A 17,799-nucleotide genomic window follows, 5' to 3' on the forward strand; every position below is an offset into this window, starting at 1 on the left:
TAAACCCCATGTATTAGTCTTTATACATTTGTAATGTTTCCCTCCCATAGTTTAGCCACTTGTTGATGACTATTACTCTAGTTTCTATAAATATTTCATCATTTTCTCTTCCTTGTCTTTATTCTGTGTTCCTTGGTAGCATCCTGCTTTTTCTTTTCCAACTTCACTGAGGTATACTTAGTATATAAAAACACTGCCCAGATTTAATGTGTACATTTTGATGAATTTTAAAATAGCCATACAACCTGTGAAGCCATCATCACAATCAAGGTAATAAACATGTCCATCACCTATAAAAGACTTCTCCTGTCTCCTTGCTTTTTTATGTGTATCTTATAAAAACAGCACAAAGCACTCCTGTCTTAACAATTTTTACATGCACAACATTTCATTGTTAACTGTAGACGTAATGTTTTACGGAAGATCTCTAGAATTTACTCAACTAATATAAATGTGACTTTATATCCATTGAACAACTACCCACTTCACTCTACCCCTAACCCCTGGAAACAACCATTTTATTCTCTGGTTCTGTGAGTTTGACTACTGATAAAATGCAAGATTAAAAATGTATTTTAAAAAGTGTTGTTGAGATGGCATAAAAACATTCTCTAGAGACTAGAAAGGAATTAAAGCATTTAACTTGAGACTTTCTGCTAAAAAGGGGTATGTATATTTGTATGCATGTACATTTTTTATAAATTTGACTGACCTACAGTAATGTGGGAAGTGAGGAGGAAGATAGGTGGGAAGTTTCACAATAAAGAATAATCAAAAAATAAAGAGAGCACAATAAAACAGTTTAGAATATATTTGTATACAGCATCATTATATATTCTTTATGACTGTGTATAAAAAAAGCTGAAAAAGGAGGGATTAGGATTATAAAATCATACAAAGGGAACCATTATTAGAATGTTATGTGTTTTCTGTAAATTTTCTTATTTTCTGGATGTTTAAAATATTTTATAGAAGAAAATTTTAAAAACATATTACAAAAGTAATCTAAATAATTAGATATCTATTTTATTCTGTTATATCTTTTACCTTGATTGTCAACTTGTGAAAAATTGATCACGTTCATTGGGAATTTACTTCCTGCGATGTGCCCAGTAAAAAACTCTGTTTGATGTTGTGTGGACTTATCTTTGTCTTTAAATAAATTCACTCCTAATATAAAATTAAAAAAAAATTTCACAAAGACATTATAACTATTTGCACACTACTCCCCATCCTTCACACATTAGTCTTCATTTTGGCACCTGTAAATTTTTCTTTCCACATATAAGTGGCCACTTTTCTATCACTCCAATTTCTATAAACAATTTCTTCATTTTCTCCTTTTTGTTGTTCTGTTTTCTTAGATAGCATCTCACTTAATTTCAAAATTTAATCCAATCACCTTTTATATTTATTTCTATATTTGATCTGTATTCTCCTTTCAGTACTTTTTCCCTTAACAATTTATATTGCTCAAATTTTATTCAGGGCATTTAATTATAAACTCCTCATTAATAAGTAAGTATAAAATAATTAACTAAATTAATTTCATTCTTAAGATGCATGACGTTTCAAATTGGATGTAAATGAGAGCAAATTCTTGGTGTGCCTAAGGCTGTTATTCAAAATTGAGAAGGATTAATAAGCAACACTGAAGTCAAAGTAATTGAAAGAACCTACATAAAAATACTCTGAAAATTAAAGACATGGAATAATGTCTTATCATAATATACCAAATTTATCACAGCAAAACAGAAAACAAATTTAACTTCTTAGTTCCTACAATTTCAGTTTTACACTTCTAGCTTTTTCTCAGTTAAAAGTTGTCAGTAAATAATTTTTATTTGATTATTTTTAACAGTTTTTTTTTCAGGAATAGAAGTGAGATTGTAACAAAATAAAGCATTCAAAAGTAAAGTTTCATAAATCTTGCTTTAAATGTTAAATTTCAGTGAAAACACATATTTTGGTGCTTTAATCTGAGGATTCAGCTACTTTCAAATTCTGGCTTTCAGCATCACTTTTACAAAAAGTTCATTCTTTCACCAAAGAGAAATGTATTTAACCCTGTTACTCCAGGACTAAAGCTGTGTCTGTGAATTGTAAACTCAGCTAGAGAACTTCACTTTAGTAGAGATATAAATTTACACACAAGACTAATTATGTATAGAAATTGAATAAAATAACTGCTATATTCCTATTCTTACACCACTTATCAACTAGCTTTTTTGCTTTTTCAGTTTCAAAGCAACACTCTTTACTAAGCCAGGAAGAAAGTGAGTAACAGTTTGAAATACTTAAACCAAGCATATTCTAAGGTCATTAGAGCATTGGATTATATGAATTACTTTCCAAATGTATGAGCTTACAACTAAACAATATCTAGGTAAATTTCCACTGACAGCAAATACAAGACTTTAATACTATTTAAAAGATGAAATTCATGAAGATTACCCCCCATTAATATTAACATACAGTTACTGCTGCTGCTGCTACTGCTGCTAAGTCGCTTCAGTCGTGTCCGACTCTGTGACACCCCATAGACGGCAGCCCACTAGGCTTCTCTGTCCCTGGGATTCTCCAGGCAAGAACACTGGAGTGGGTTGCCATTTCCTTCTCCAATGCATGAAAGTGAAAGTGAAGTCGCTCAGTCGTGCCTGACCCTTAGCATCCCCAGGGATTGCAGCCTCCCAGGTTCCTCCGTCCATGGGATTTTCCAGGCAAGAGTACTGGAGTGGGGTGCCATCGCCTTCTCTGACAGTTAGTGCTATCATTAGTTAAATCACAGAGAAGACATAAGCCATAAATATTAGACTTCACAAATTCTTGTTCTTACCAGGGTGACTTTTATGATGTGTCTTGATTTTACTAGTTTCTTTTTCACTTTCAACAGTATCTGTCATATATTCTTTATCAGTTGCTATAGATATAAAATAAATTTGAAAACACTTTCTAAGGTAACACTTAACACACATGTATATGTGTCTGTGTATGTAGTACTAAGTTACTTAAAACTTGTTATTATGGAAGACAATATAATATCTGCACTGCACAATCATAAAACATTAGAATTTGAAGGGCTCTTAGCAATCATATAAGCCTCATGATATAGAAGCTTAGAGATGTTTTGAGATTTGACTGAGAGCACATACCAAGAAAATACAAAATTGACTATAAGCTGAGGCCCCATAATTCCTTAACCAGTGCTTTTTCTACATGATGCCATGTCTCACACAAACCTTAATCATCTTGGGGAGTTCATGTTAATGATATAACTGCCAAGTTTACACTAAGAGGACACTCATCCTTTAAGAATATACCTATGAGTGGAACATGGCATTTTCCCCCTGCCCACTGGTCAAGTTACAAACCATGGTCACAGAAAGTTACTACCAGGCAGAAATTCTTTGACTCTCTTAAGAGTGCTTTATGCCATTTTTAAGGTTATGTAAGTCCAGTAGACATTAATGATGCAGAAGAATAACAAGACACTCTGTGGTCTAAGAAAAACTGCCTATCAGGTCGTCTTACAATGTATACCTTTCCGCTGGGGAGGGGGAAGTGGGTAAATCTGCAGCAGTACCAGCACCGGGACTGCATCCCACTCCCTTTGAGTTTTTGTGTGATTTGAAGATTTGGCAGGATTTAGTAACTACAAACTAGGTCAAAGGAGAGGAAACTGCATGAAAGTTATTAAACAAAAATTCATATTGAGAAAGTGGTAAGTAGGACTGGTGGCTTGGGTCAAATAATGTGTCCAATGTTTTGTGAATGGAAGGTGGTTCCAAAGAACACATACTGAAAGTTGGAAACCTATCCTGAACCTGAAACCATAAGGGGGATCTTACTATTAATACTTTGTTGTAATGGCTGAGAGCAGGAGAAAGTGTTAAAGTGTTAGAGGAGATATAACTGAGGCTCTCTGGTTTTCTGCCTCCCTTAATATCACACTAAAGATCAAGGATTGGTATGTCAAACACCCTTACACCAAGACAAGGGGAAACAAGTGTAAACTATGAACTATGTAACAAGACTATAGCTCTCTACTTCACCTGAGATACTGAAAATATGCTTGGTATTTTAATTGTATATGGGGAATTAATAAGCAATGCAATAACTATCTGGTAAGTCTTTAAATCCCATTCATAAACTAGACTTTTTGCTTTTCCGAATACAAAGCAACTAGCCTGAAAAAAAAAAAAAAGAGTAGCATTTGAAATGCTTTCATTAAGTATATTCCAAGCTCACTATACCACTGAAATTTTGAGGATCACTTTTTAAAAGAAGGAGCTCTGAAATTTAAAATATGTAACTAATTTTCCATTGATAATAGCTGCTGGAGTTCCAGCAGTTCTAACTTTAGAAGGGAATTTATGAAGATACTGTATCCTGTAATAACAGCATATAGGTACTATAATCAGACTCAAACTCAAACTCTGGAAAAGATAAATAAGCCAGAATAGACTTGCAATATTCTTACTTTTACCAGGATGACTCTTGGATTGTGTCTTGATATCACTCTTTAGCATACTTCTTCCAACAGCATTTGGGAAGTGCTCTGTATCAGTGTCTATAGAAATAAACAGTTTCAAAACACTTTCATAAGATAAACATCAACATGTAGTTGTGTGAGTTTGTGTGTAATATTCCTTTAATTAGCATTTTATTATAGAAGAAGAATTATAATGAAATGTCTTACTTACAGAATCGAAATACCTTAGAATTGGGAGAGTCATTGGCAACCATATAAGCTTCATTATATGTACCTTAGAAATGTTTATTAGTTTGACTAAGACCACATAGCCAAGTAGTGATAAAAGTGATTCACAGACTGATGCCTCATTATTCTTTAATTAGGGCTTTTTTCCATAAAACACAGTCTTTTTGCAAATTTAAGTCATCCTAGAGACTTTATCTTAATTAATGTAACTTTTCATTACATTAAAACTACATTGTATACGTTAAAACTACATTCATATGGTAAGAATTATACCTGGTAAGGCCAGACATGACATTTTTTTTTTCCTGGGCCAAGTTGCCTGGAAAAAATGATTGGCATCACAGTCACAGAATGTTACTGTGAGGCAGAAATTCTTTGACTTTGTCCAGGAATATTTTAATTCCTTTTTTTTTTTTTTTGAAGAAGGTCAGCATTTTAATTTGATTTAAGTGGCATGTCTAAAATATTCCTCCCCCTTTTCCTTTCCTTCTACTAGAATATTTTTTTTAATTTATTTTTTAACTTTACAATATTAATATTGTATTGGTTTTTGTATAGAACAGTCTTTAATTCCTTTTTTAAAGGTTATACAAGTCATGGACATAAATTTGAGCAAACTGTGGGAGGTAGTGAAGGAAAGGAAAGCATGGCATGCTGCAGTCCACAGGGTAGCAAAGAGTTGGACACAACTTAGCGACCAAATGACAACAACTATAAATCAAAAGATAACACTGATGGAAAAGTTAACAAGTAATCTGTAGACTGGCACTTTATCCCAGATCTTTTACTTGGGGAAAAGGAAATGGGTAGTTTGCATGAATATGAGCATTGGTATTATACCTCTTTCCATTTGAGTCTTTGTGTGATTTTCACTTTTTGATGGATTCAGATGCAATGATATAGTTTCAATGACAGAAAAAATTTTATTTAAAATAATTTTATATTGTAAAATAAATAATTAGAATTGGTGACTTTGGGTCACCTATTAGGTAAAGATTTTGGTGGGAGGGAGAAGGGTTCAGGATGGGGAACACATGTATACCTGTGGCAGATTCATGTTGATATATGGCAAAACCAATACAATATTATAAAGTTAAAAAATAAAATGAAATAAAAAAAAAGATTTTGGTGGGCAAAATTTGGTTCTAATATAGCATATAAGTGAAGGTGGAAACTGTCATATCCAGAATTTATAAACCAGAAGTCCTGCTTTGGAGAAATGACTGAGCCCATGAATGTTTCAAGCGTGTGCTATCTCTGAGGCAGCACAAATTTATCACCACTGCAATCTAAACAGAGGTGAAGACCATGGGGCATCATTACTAAAACCAAAGACACATTAAATTGAGCATTTGTGAAAGTTATGTGTGCTATGGCAACACATAACACATAAAAAGATTAGCAGACTCTAGCTGCTGATGTTTCTCCAACAGAAAAAAAATTAGAAGAACTGATTCATTTGATTTGAAAAAGCAAAGGCTTCTTAGGTAAGCAGGGAGGCAATGGGAATAACCTTTGAGGACAGATTGGGTTAAACACTGGAAGCATAAATGCTATGTGGTAAAGAAGCCTAATTTATTCAGAGCCACAATTTTCCTTCTTCACAACATCTTCCCATTGCTTTTAAGTATTTAAAGGAAAGTCCTATCCTGCTTGGAGTTTACTAAACTGTTTTTGTAAAGTTTAACATACAATATGCCTATTTTAAACGTGCAATCAATGGTTATTAATATATTTATAGAATGTGTAACAATCGCCATAGTCAATTTTAGAATCAACTTCAGAGTCATACTAATTAAATTGTAGGAAAATGCAGAAGCATGACTGACATATAGTTTTATTCCCTTATCCCCATTTTTGTGCTACTGAATTACATGTTACATGTATAAAATTAAAGATATTGTTAAAATTGTTCTTACAATTATTTCTTTATGAACCTATATAATTTTTAAAGAATCTGAGAGACAAAATTAGAGCAAGTTTAGTATGAATATGTAGTGTTTGTTCTATTAGCTACCATCTAGTGTTATTCACATAATTTTCAGCCATCTTTTCAAATATTTTTACTGCACTCTGTCTCTTCTAGTATTTCCCATTACCTTAAATTCACTGTTTCTTTCTTCGGACTCTTCCCTTAGGCAGTATTCAATCTCTTCCCTTAGGCAGTATTTTCATTTCATTTATTGTATATTTCAACCACATTTGGTTCTTCTACATTTTTATTTTTAGATGATAATATCTAGTTGATGAAATATTTTCATCATATCTTTGTTTTCTTAAAACAAAATTTCCTTTTTCTATTTATAATAACTATTAGGTCATCACTGTCTGCTAAATCCAACATCCAAGACTCTCACAAGCATATTGCATGGGTCACAATTTACTATTTCCTTGCATGTCTTAATTTTTTTTTTTTGCTAATAACTGGACATTTTCGGGGCTTCCAGGGTGCCACTAGTGGTAAAGAACCTGCCTGCCAATGCAGGAAACATGAGAGATGTGGGTTCGATCCCTGGGTTGGGAAGATCCCCTGGAGAAAGGCATGGCAACCCACTCCAGTATTCTTGCCTGGAGAATTCCATGGACAGAGGAACCTGGCAGGCTATAGTCCATGCAGTCGTAAAGAGTTGGACATGACTGAAGTGACTTAGTATGGACATTTTAGATAATATATCATAGTATTTCTGGATTCTAATTTGTTTCCCTATACAAGGCTTGTTGTTTAGTGTGTTCGCTTGCTTGTTTGCTTGTTTATTTACAGTTATTTCTCAGAAGTGTCTTATTAATGTCTCTTTTCTCCTGAGGTGTGAAGCCTCACCCATTGGTCCTCAGAGGGCACATCCTCAGGCATGCACACAATAGTCTCTTGGTGTTTGTAGTTACAGGGTTCTGTTCGAATGTCTGTTTTCCTTTTATCTCTAGATGTCTTCTTTCAATATAACAGAAAACACCATAAAGAAATGTGTGTAATGCTGTTGCTGCTGCTGCTGCTGCTGCTAAGTCACTTCAGTTGTGTCCGACTCTGTGCGACCCCATAGATGGCAGCCCACCAGGCTTTCCCGTCTCTGAGATCCTCCAGGCAAGAATACTGGAGTGGGTTGCCACTTCCTTCTCCAATGCATGAAAGTGAAAAGTGAAAGTGAAGTCGCTCAGTCGTATCCGACTCTTCTCGACCCCATGGACTGCAGCTTACCAGGTTCCTCTGTCCATGGGATTTTCCAGGCAAGAGTACTGGAGTGGGGTGCCATTGCCTTCTCCTGTAATGCTGTTACTACAGGTCTAATAAAGAGGGAATTGATAACCACTGAGATGGTATATTCTTATCACATTCCTTAGCTAGCCTTTCTGCACTTGCAAATTCAAGAGAAATGTCTACCTAAGCTGAAAACAGAAAGTGAATAGAATATAATTGGGCATATTTTTCACCAAGCATATGCTAAGTTTATTAAAGGACTGGTTTTTATGGATTACATCCTAAGTGAATGAGTTCTACCATTAATAATATGTAGATAGTTTTACATTGATATTTAATATTGAATTTAAGGAAAAAATTCTTGAAAATTTCAGCCCATGTAATATTAAAACATAGATACTGATGTTATTCATGACTCTTGTTTAAATATCTCTAGAGAAGATAAGTAAACCTGAAATCTTAGATTTGTAAAATTTCTATTCTTACCAGGGAGATTGCTTGATTGTGTCCTGAACTGTCCCTTTATTACACCTCTTCCAGTTTTACCTGTCAAGCCTTGTATATTAGTCCCTGTAGAAAAGAACAAATTTCAAAACACTTTACAAGGTAACTATTTACATAGAAACATGTGTGTGCGTTTGCATGTGTGTGTTTGTGCACATGTGTGTGTGTATTGCTGTTATGAAAGATGAGTTATATTGAAATGTCTGGTTTGGAGAATCACAAAACCTTAAATTAGAACAGATGAAGCAATTATTAGTATGTAAGTTACATTATATTGAAGTTTAGATATATTTAGGATATGACTAAAATCAAACATTCAGGGAATGACAAATGGATGTACCACTTTGTGCCTAACCGGTGCCTTTTCTATAATCCTTTTACCAGTATCTTTTCTTTAACCATGTTTAATTCCTTAACCAGTGATTTTTCTATACAATGCTCTCTTTTACACAAGCTGAAATCATTCCAGAGAATTTATGATAGTAATATAATTTCCAAGTTCATATCAAAAGTACAGTTACTCTGTAAGGATGCTCCCAATGAGGCACAACTTCACATTTTTTTCCCCATCAAGACAAGATATAAACAAGAGTCTTCTTAGTCATAGAAACTTACCATGAGTCAGAAATTCTTTGACTTACCCAGGAAAATTTTAATTCCCTTTTAGGCTGCTGCTGCTGCTGCTGCTGCTGCTGCTGCTAAGTCGCTTCAGTCATGTCCGACTCTGTGCGACCCCATAGACGGCAGCCCAACAGGCTTCCCCATCCCTGGGATTCTCCAGGCAAGAACACTGGAGTGGGTTGCCATTTCCTTCTCCAATGCATGAAAGTGAAAAGTGAAAGTGAAGTTGCTCAGTCATGTCCGACTCTAGTGACCCCATGGACTGCAGCCTACCAGGCTCCTCTGTCCATGGGATTTTCCAGGCAAAAGTACTGGAGTGGGGTGCCATTGCCTTCTCCCCCTCTTAGGCTACATAACTGTAAATCATGTGGGTATCACTGACTTAAAAAAAAGTGCCTCTGGGATTCCTTGGGCATATACATTTCATGTCTTGCCAGGAGGAAATGGCAATATTTGTACCAGAACCAGGACTCTGATAGGATCCATTTCCATTTGAATTTTTATGTGGTCTAAAGTTTTTGCTATAATTGACAGCAATTAACTAAGATTGGATGACATAAAAATACATGAAAGTTAGTTTAAAGATATTCACACTGAGAAAGGGATAATGAGGATTGGGAACCTAAAGGGCATGCATGCAGTTGCATTTTGATGCTAGTGGTTTTAACAGGGCTCTATTTGAATGCCTGTTTCCCTGGATCAAAAGGTTAGTGCATGAAAGTTGGTTCCAGTTGAGCATGTAAATGTAGTTGGAAACCTGTCATAATCCTGACGCTGTCCAGTAGAAGACCACTTTGAAAAAAGGGCTGAGCCCATGCATAAATGCAAAAGGTAGCATTATGATTTTGGTAGCCCAAGTGTACTACAGAGAAGATACCTCCTGGAACATCAATAACAAAATGAACAAAAGTGAATCAGATTGGCTATGTAAGTCTTCAATAAATAATACTTAGTGGGAGTAATAAAATTTATAGTCACACAAAATTAGGGATTAGCGTATATATTTTAGCCACTTTCATCTTCCTCCAATTAATTAATAAGGAGAATGGAATCATTTGACTCAAGAAAGCAGAGGATCCTCAGATAAGCTGGGAGCCAATGAGAACAGCATTTGATCTCATTGTTGTTCAGTCATTAAGTCATGTCTGACTCTTTGTGACCCCATGGACTGCACCATGTCAGGCCTCCCTATCCCTCACTGTCTCCCAGAGTTTGCCCAAGTTCATGTCCACTGAGTCAGTAATGCTATCCAACCATCTCATCCTCTGCTGCCCTCTTATTTTGCTTTCAATCTTTCCCAGCATTAGGATCTTTTTCAATGAGTTGGCTCTTCACATCAGGTGGCCAGAGAATTGGAACTTCAGCATCAGTCCTTCCAGTGAGTATTCAGGGTTGATTTCCTTCAGGATTTGATATGGTATATTACCACATATATATGGAATCTAGAAAAATGGTACTGATGAACCTGTTTCCAGGGCAGGCATAGAGATGCAGACATAGAGAACAGACTTGCGGACGTAGTGGGGGAAGGAGAGGGTGGGGCAAACTGACAGAGCAGCACTGAAATACACCACACTACTGTGTGCAAAATAGATAGCTAGGGGATAACTGCTGTCTAAAAAGGGACTCAGATTGGTACTCTATGACAACCTAGAGGGGTGGGATGGGGATGAAGGGGAGGGAGGCTCAACAGGGAGGGGATATATGTATACTTATGGCTGATTCACAGTGCTATACAGGAGAAACCAACAAAACATTGCAAAGCAATTATCCTCCAATTTAAAAAAAGATAGCATTTGAGGGAAGATTGAGTTTAAGCGCTAGGAATTAAAAGGTTTGCACTAGAAAAGTCTTTGAAATTTCTCAAAGGAAAAGAAATTTAACAAGGCAAAATGGTTGTCTGAGGAGATTGTCTTACAAATAGCTGAGAAAAGAAGAGAAGCAAAAGCAAAGGAGAAAGGGAGAGATATACCCAACTGAATGCAGAGTTCCAAAGAACAGCAAGGAGAGATAAGAAAGTCTTAAGTAAACAATGCCAAGAAACAGGAAAACAATAGAATGGGAAAGACTAGAGATCTCTTCAAGAAAATTAGAGATGCCCAGGGAACATGTCATTCAAAGATGGGCACAATAAAGGACAGAAATAGTAAGGACCTAAGAAATAGAAGAGATTAAAAAGAGGTGGCAAGAATACACAGATATTCTACAAAAAAAGGTTTGAATGACCCAGATAACCATGATGGTGTGGTCACTCAGCTAGAGCCAGACAACCTAGAGTGTGAAGTCAAGTGGGCCTTACTTTACTACAAAGAAAGCTACATGAAGTGATGGAATTTCAAAGAAATTACTATATGAAAGCTATATGAAGCTATACGAAGTGATGGAATTTCGGCTGAGCTATTAAAAATCTTAAAATGATGTCATTAAAGTGCTGCACTCAGTATGCCAGCAAATTTGGAAAACTCAGCAGTGGCCACAGGACTGGAAAAGGTCAGTTTTCATTCCAATTCCAAGGAAAGGCAATGCCAAAGAATGTTCAAACTACCTTACAACTGCACTTGTTTTACATGCTGGTGAGATAATGCTCAAAATCCTTCAAGTTAGGCTTCAACAGTATGTAAACCAAGAACTTTCAGATGTACAAGCTGGATTTTAAAAAGGCAGAGGAATCAGAGATCAAATCGCCATCCTAGATCATAGAAAAAGCAAGACAATTCCAGAAAACCATTTATTTCTGTTTCCTTGACTATGCTAAAGCCTTTGACTATATGGATCAGAACAAACTGGAAAATTCTTAAAGAGGTGGGAGTACCAGACCATCTTACCTGTCTCCTGAGAAACCTGTATGCAGGTTAAGAAGCAATAGTTAGAACTGGACATGGAACAACAGACTGGTTCAAAGTTGGGAAAGGGGTGTGTAAAGGCTGTATGTTGTCACCCCATTTATTTAACTTATATGCAGAGGACATCATTCAAAATGTCAGGCTGGAAGAATCACAAGCTGGAATCAAGACTGCTGGGAGAAATATCAACAACCTCAGATATGCACATGACACCACCCTTATGGCAGAAAGTGAAGAAGAACTAAAGAGCCTCTTGATGAAAGTGAAAGAGGAGGGTGAAAAAGCTGGCTTAAAACTCAACATTCAAAAACTAAGATCATGACATCTGGTCCTATCATTTCATGGCAAATAGATGGGGAAAAGATGGAAACAATGACAGATTTTATTTTCTTGGGCTTCAAAATCACTGCAGATAGTGACTGCAGCCATGAAATTAAAAGACACTTGCTCCTTGCAATAAAAGCTATGACAAACTTTGACAGTGTATTAAAAAGCAGAGGTATCATTTTGCTGTCAAAGGTCTGTATAGTCAAAGCTGTGTTTTTTCCAGTAGTCATGTATGGACGTGAGAGTTGGACCATAAAGAAGGCTGAGCACTGAAGAATTGATGCTTTCAAACTGTGGTGCTGGAGAAGACTCTTGAGAGTCCCTTGGACAGCAAGGAGATCAAACCAGTCAATCCTAAAGGAAATCTGTCCTGAATACTCATTGGAAGGACTGACACTGAAGCTGAAGCTCCAATACTTTGGCCACTTGATGCTAAGAGCAGACTCACTGGAAAAGACCCTGATGCTGGGAAAGACTGAAGGCAGGAGGAGAAGGGGGCAACGGAAGATGAGATGGTTTGATTCCATCACTGACTCAGTGTGGAAACTCAGTGAGTTTGAGCAAACTCCAGGAGATGGTGAAGTTCAGGGAAGCCTGGCATGCTACACCTCATGTGGTTGCAAAGACTTGGACATGACTTAGTGACTGAACAAGAACAGCATATATAACTTTTCCATATTTTTTATACTGCTCTATACAACTGTCTTTTAAGTCAATTAATAGAAGAACAGGAAATATTCTTTCATATTGTCTTTTAAAGCACGGAATTCTTTTTTTAAACTTTAACCCATTTCCTTCTGTTTTTTTGACATGAACTTATTCATGTGGTACCCATAAAGTACATTGGAAACATGTATTTGGTTTCACAAAGAAGGAGAAAAAAATGAAAAAATATGGTTGTTTATGGAAAGCTGCACAGGAGGAGAAAGACGATGGAACAAAAGAGGATGCCACCCAAGAGTCTTGCTCTTCAGACTACAGTATTTACATAGTAATGTAAATACAGTTTATACCTTGGCCATCAGGGCCACTCTAATTGCTTGAGTGTTTAGAACTTCAGAGCACTATTTTTGTTTCAAGTTTGTTTTCTGTTTCCCAAGTGAGACAACTTATTATTTCTTTTTGTTGTTGTTATTTTTTAAAACTTTATTTCAGTAAAATACATGCTTTCACTATTAAGATTTACACATAGTTAATGTTCTATTGACAGTATTGTTTCTTATTATTAAAGTAACATATGGTTAACTTTTAAAAATTCCACCTATGAGTGAAATCATATGGTATTTGTCTTTCTCTGTTTGGCTTACTTCACTGTATCACTGAATTTTTTATGGATCACTTTTGAATCAAATAAATTCTAAAATTAACAATATGCAGCTAATTTCCCACTGACAGTAATTGCTAGAATTCTAGTAATTATAGGAGGGAATTGATGACATTTTTTAATCCTATAATAATAGCATATAGGTGCTGTAGTCACTAAAGATGCAAAGTTAAATAAACTTCAGAGAAACTATTAATAAAAACAACAGGAAACAGACTCAAAATATTGTTCTTACCAAGATGGTTCTTGGGTTGTGTCTTGAATTCACTCTTCAAGAAATGTTTACCAATAATATCTGGGAATAGCTCTGCATCAGATGCTACAGAAATAAACAGTTTCAAGATACATTTGTAAGCTAAACATTAACATGTGTATGTTTGTGTGTTTGTGTGTGTGGAATATGTGTGTATTCTTATTAGATATTTTTATGATAGGAGAAGAATTATAATGAAATGCCTGGACTGCACACGTAATACCTTTAGAATTGGAAGTCTTATAAACCTCATTATATTGAGGCTCAGAAATGTTTAGTGATTTCACCAAGGCCATATATCTAGTAACAACAAACAAAATTGATCCATAGACTGATGCCTCATAGTTCCTTAACTGGGAACTTTTCCATAAAATATAAAGTCTTTCACAAATTTAAGTCACCCTAGAGACTTCATTTTTCACTTTTACTTAATAAATATAATCTTCTTGTGTATATTACAAAACATTCATATGGCAGGGATGTACCCGGTGAGGTGGGATATAACACTTTTCCATTTTTACATTTGGCAGTACATTCAACTTCTTTCCTCTTAGTTTCTGACTTTCAAATTTCATTTAGAGCATTTAGTTATAAATTTACCATTAATAAATAAGTATGAAATAACTAACAATTTTGTTATTAAATAGCAGGGCATTTTTAAATGAATGGATATAAAAGAAAGCACTTTTTGCTGTATCTAAGTTAATTATTCAAAACTGACAAGGATCTCTATTAATAAGCAACACTGAAGCAAAAATTAATTGAAAGAACATAACCCAAAATACTCTGAAGTAAAACACAAAACAAATTTAACTGCTTGGTTCAAACAATTTCACTTTTACACCACCAGCTTTTCCCCACTTAAAAGTTGTTGGAGTAAATAAGTTTTATTTGATTCATTTTTAACATTACTTTTTTTTGGAAATAAAAGTGAGAGTGTAATAAAATAAAGGAATCAAAAGCAAATAAATTTTGTTTCTTTTATAGTGATATTCCCTAGAAGGTTTGTCTCTGCTTGCTCTTAATATTTTTATTCCCTGCTGCTGCTGCTGCTGCTGCTGCTAAGTCGCTTCAGTCATGTCCGACTCTGTGCGACCCCATAGACAGCAGCCCACCAGGCTCCCCCGTCCCTGGGATTCTCCAGGCAACAACACTGGAATGGGTTGCCATTTCCTTCTCCAATGCATGAAAGTGAAAAGTCAAAGTGAAGTCACTCAGTCGTGTCCGACTCTTAGCGACCCCATGGACTGCAGCCTACCAGGCTCCTCCCTCAATGTGATTTGCCAGGCAAGAGTACTGGAGTGGGGTGCCATTGCCTTCTCCGTTGCAAGTCTAGTTTTCAGCATCAGTTCTGCAGAAAGTTCATGACCATAGGATTTCCTAAACCAAAGAGAAATGTATCTAACTCTGTTACTCCAAGACTAAAGCAGTGTTGTTGAATTGTAAACTCTGCTAGAGAACTCCACTTAGTAGAGATATGAATTTACATGCCAACTTAATTATGTAGAGGAAATTGGTAACCAATGAAGTAACTGTTATATTCCTTATCTCATCAACTGGCTTTTTTTGCTTTTTCCATGTTAAGCTAGCAATGAAAATGAATAGAAGGGCAGTTGGAAACACTGAAACCAAGCATATTCTAAAGTCATTAGAGCATAGGATTATACGGGTTACTTTGGTGGTGGTTTAGTCACTAAGTCATGTCCGACTCTTGTGACCCCATGGACAGTAGCCTGCCAGGCTCCTCTGTCCATGGGATTCTCCAGGTAAGCATACTGGAGTGGGGTGCTATTTCCTTCTCCAGGGGATCTTCCCAACCCAGGAATCAAACCCAGGTCTCCTGCACTGCAGGCAGATTCTTTACCAACTGAGCTATGAGGGAAGCCTATGGATTACTTTACAAATACTTAAAAACTAGTAACATTCAGCTAATTTTCCACTGATAGTAAATACTAGAGTTTAATTATTAGAGGGAATTCATAAGCATTTTTCCCTGTTAATAACAAAATATAGTTACTGTTGTCATTAATGGTTCATAGTTAATTAAATCCCAGAAAAGACATAAACCATAAGTATTACTTGAAAAACTGTTGTTCTTATCAATGTGATTCTTTGTGTCTTTGACCAATTACTTTTTCTCTTCTAACTGTATCTGTCATGCATTCTATATCAGTCTCTATAGATATAAAACAAATTTCAAAACACTTTTTAAGGTAACCACTAACACACATGTATGTCTATCATTGTATCTATGTGTAGTACTAAGTTAATTAGTATTTGTTATCACAGAAGAGAAATTATATGCCTGCATTGCATGGTCATAAAACATTAGAATTTGAAGGGCTCTTAGCAATCATATAAGCCTCATGAAACTTAGAGATGTTTTGAGATTTGACTGAGAACACATACCAAGAAAATACAAAATTGACTATAAGCTGAGGCCCCATAATTCCTTAACCAGTGCTTTTTCTACATGATGCCATGTCTCACACAAACCTTAATCATCTTGGGGAGTTCATGTTAATGATATAACTGCCAAGTTTACACTAAGAGGGCACTCATCCTTTAAGAATATACCTATGAGTGGAACATGGCATTTTCCCCCTGCCCACTGGTCAAGTTACAAACCATGGTCACAGAAAGTTACTACCAGGCAGAAATTCTTTGACTCTCTTAAGAGTGCTTTATGCCATTTTTAAGGTTATGTAAGTCCAGTAGACATTAATGATGCAGAAGAATAACAAGACACTCTGTGGTCTAAGAAAAACTGCCTATCAGGTCGTCTTACAATGTATACCTTTCCGCTGGGGAGGGGGAAGTGGGTAAATCTGCAGCAGTACCAGCACCGGGACTGCATCCCACTCCCTTTGAGTTTTTGTGTGATTTGAAGATTTGGCAGGATTTAGTAACTACAAACTAGGTCAAAGGAGAGGAAACTGCATGAAAGTTATTAAACAAAAATTCATATTGAGAAAGTGAAAGTAGGACTGGTGACTTGGGTCAAATAATGTGTCCAATGTTTTGTGAATGGAAGGTGGTTCCAAAGAACACATACTGAAAGTTGGAAACCTATCCTGAACCTGAAACCATAGGGGGATCTTACTATTAATACTTTGTTGTAATGGCTGAGAGCAGGAGAAAGTGTTAAAGGTCCTACAGAGGAGATATAACTGAGGCTCTCTGGTTTTTCTCCACCTGGTATAGGTTAAGAATGACAAGTACAGTTGATGCCTATATAAGCAAGGAAGCATTAAGAAGAGCATCTAATAGCAGAATTAAGGATGAGGGAAAAAAGGGTATGTGCTAGAGGAATCTGTAACCTAGTATGAATCACAATTTTCCTCCTTCACAATACTTTCTCACTGCTTAATTTATTTTCTACACCTACTTTTCCTGAAGTTCCTAGTACCTGATTCACACTTTGTTTCTTTGCCTGTCTCAAATTTTGGGGGATAAATACTGGGCATTCTAGATAATATAAGAAATCTAGATACTGAGTTCCCCTCCTCTTTGGAGGCTTGTTGTTGCTGTTTTCCTCATTATTTGTTTAGTGACTTGGCTGGAATATGTAAAAGTGTGAAAGTGTTAGTCACTCAGGCATGTCTGACTCTTTGTCACCCCAAGGACTTTAGCCCACCAGGCTCCTGTGTCCATAGGATTTCCTAGACAAGAATACTTGTGGGTAGCCATTCCCTTCTCCAGGGGATCTTTCCAACCCAGGGATCAAACCTGGGTTTTATGCATTGCAGGCAGATTCTTTACCATCTGAGCTACCAGGGAAGCATATATTCTGTTGTTGAGAAGTCTCCTTCTCTGCAGCATGAAGCTTCTAATGTTGCTCCTCTGGGAGCACAGACTTGGGCAAAGAGTTACCTTTGATGACAGCTGCTTTTCCTTGTGAGTATCTCTTTCCTTTACTTTTCTGTCAAGCTCTCTGCCTCCCTTAATATCACACCAAAGATCAAAGAGCAGTGTGTCAAATACCATTACACCAAGACAAGGGGCAGCAGTGTA

The 17,799-nt window shown here is 36.1% G+C and overlaps 1 protein-coding gene across 12 annotated transcripts in view; it reads right to left on the reverse strand.

Moving 5' to 3' along the window:
* Positions 1-17,799, reverse strand: part of CCDC7 (coiled-coil domain containing 7) — a 268,190-nt gene that overhangs the window by 22,581 nt on the left and 227,810 nt on the right. For 9 of the 12 annotated variants that reach the window (XM_061435932.1, XM_061435930.1, XM_061435937.1 and 6 more), the window contains 5 exons: positions 13,768-13,851; positions 8,400-8,483; positions 4,481-4,570; positions 2,837-2,920; positions 1,048-1,170 (listed from right to left, as the gene is read on the reverse strand). In XM_061435932.1, the coding sequence (XP_061291916.1) occupies positions 1,048-1,170; positions 2,837-2,920; positions 4,481-4,570; positions 8,400-8,483; positions 13,768-13,851 (465 nt within the window). Of the gene's footprint in view, positions 1-1,047; positions 1,171-2,836; positions 2,921-4,465; positions 4,571-8,399; positions 8,484-13,767; positions 13,852-17,799 lie in introns of all 12 variants that reach the window. The other 3 variants (XM_061435936.1, XM_061435935.1, XM_061435933.1) reach the window with 2 other exon arrangements.

This window comes from Bos javanicus, chromosome 13 (assembly GCF_032452875.1).
Source record: "Bos javanicus breed banteng chromosome 13, ARS-OSU_banteng_1.0, whole genome shotgun sequence".
Taxonomy (NCBI): Eukaryota; Metazoa; Chordata; class Mammalia; order Artiodactyla; family Bovidae; genus Bos; species Bos javanicus.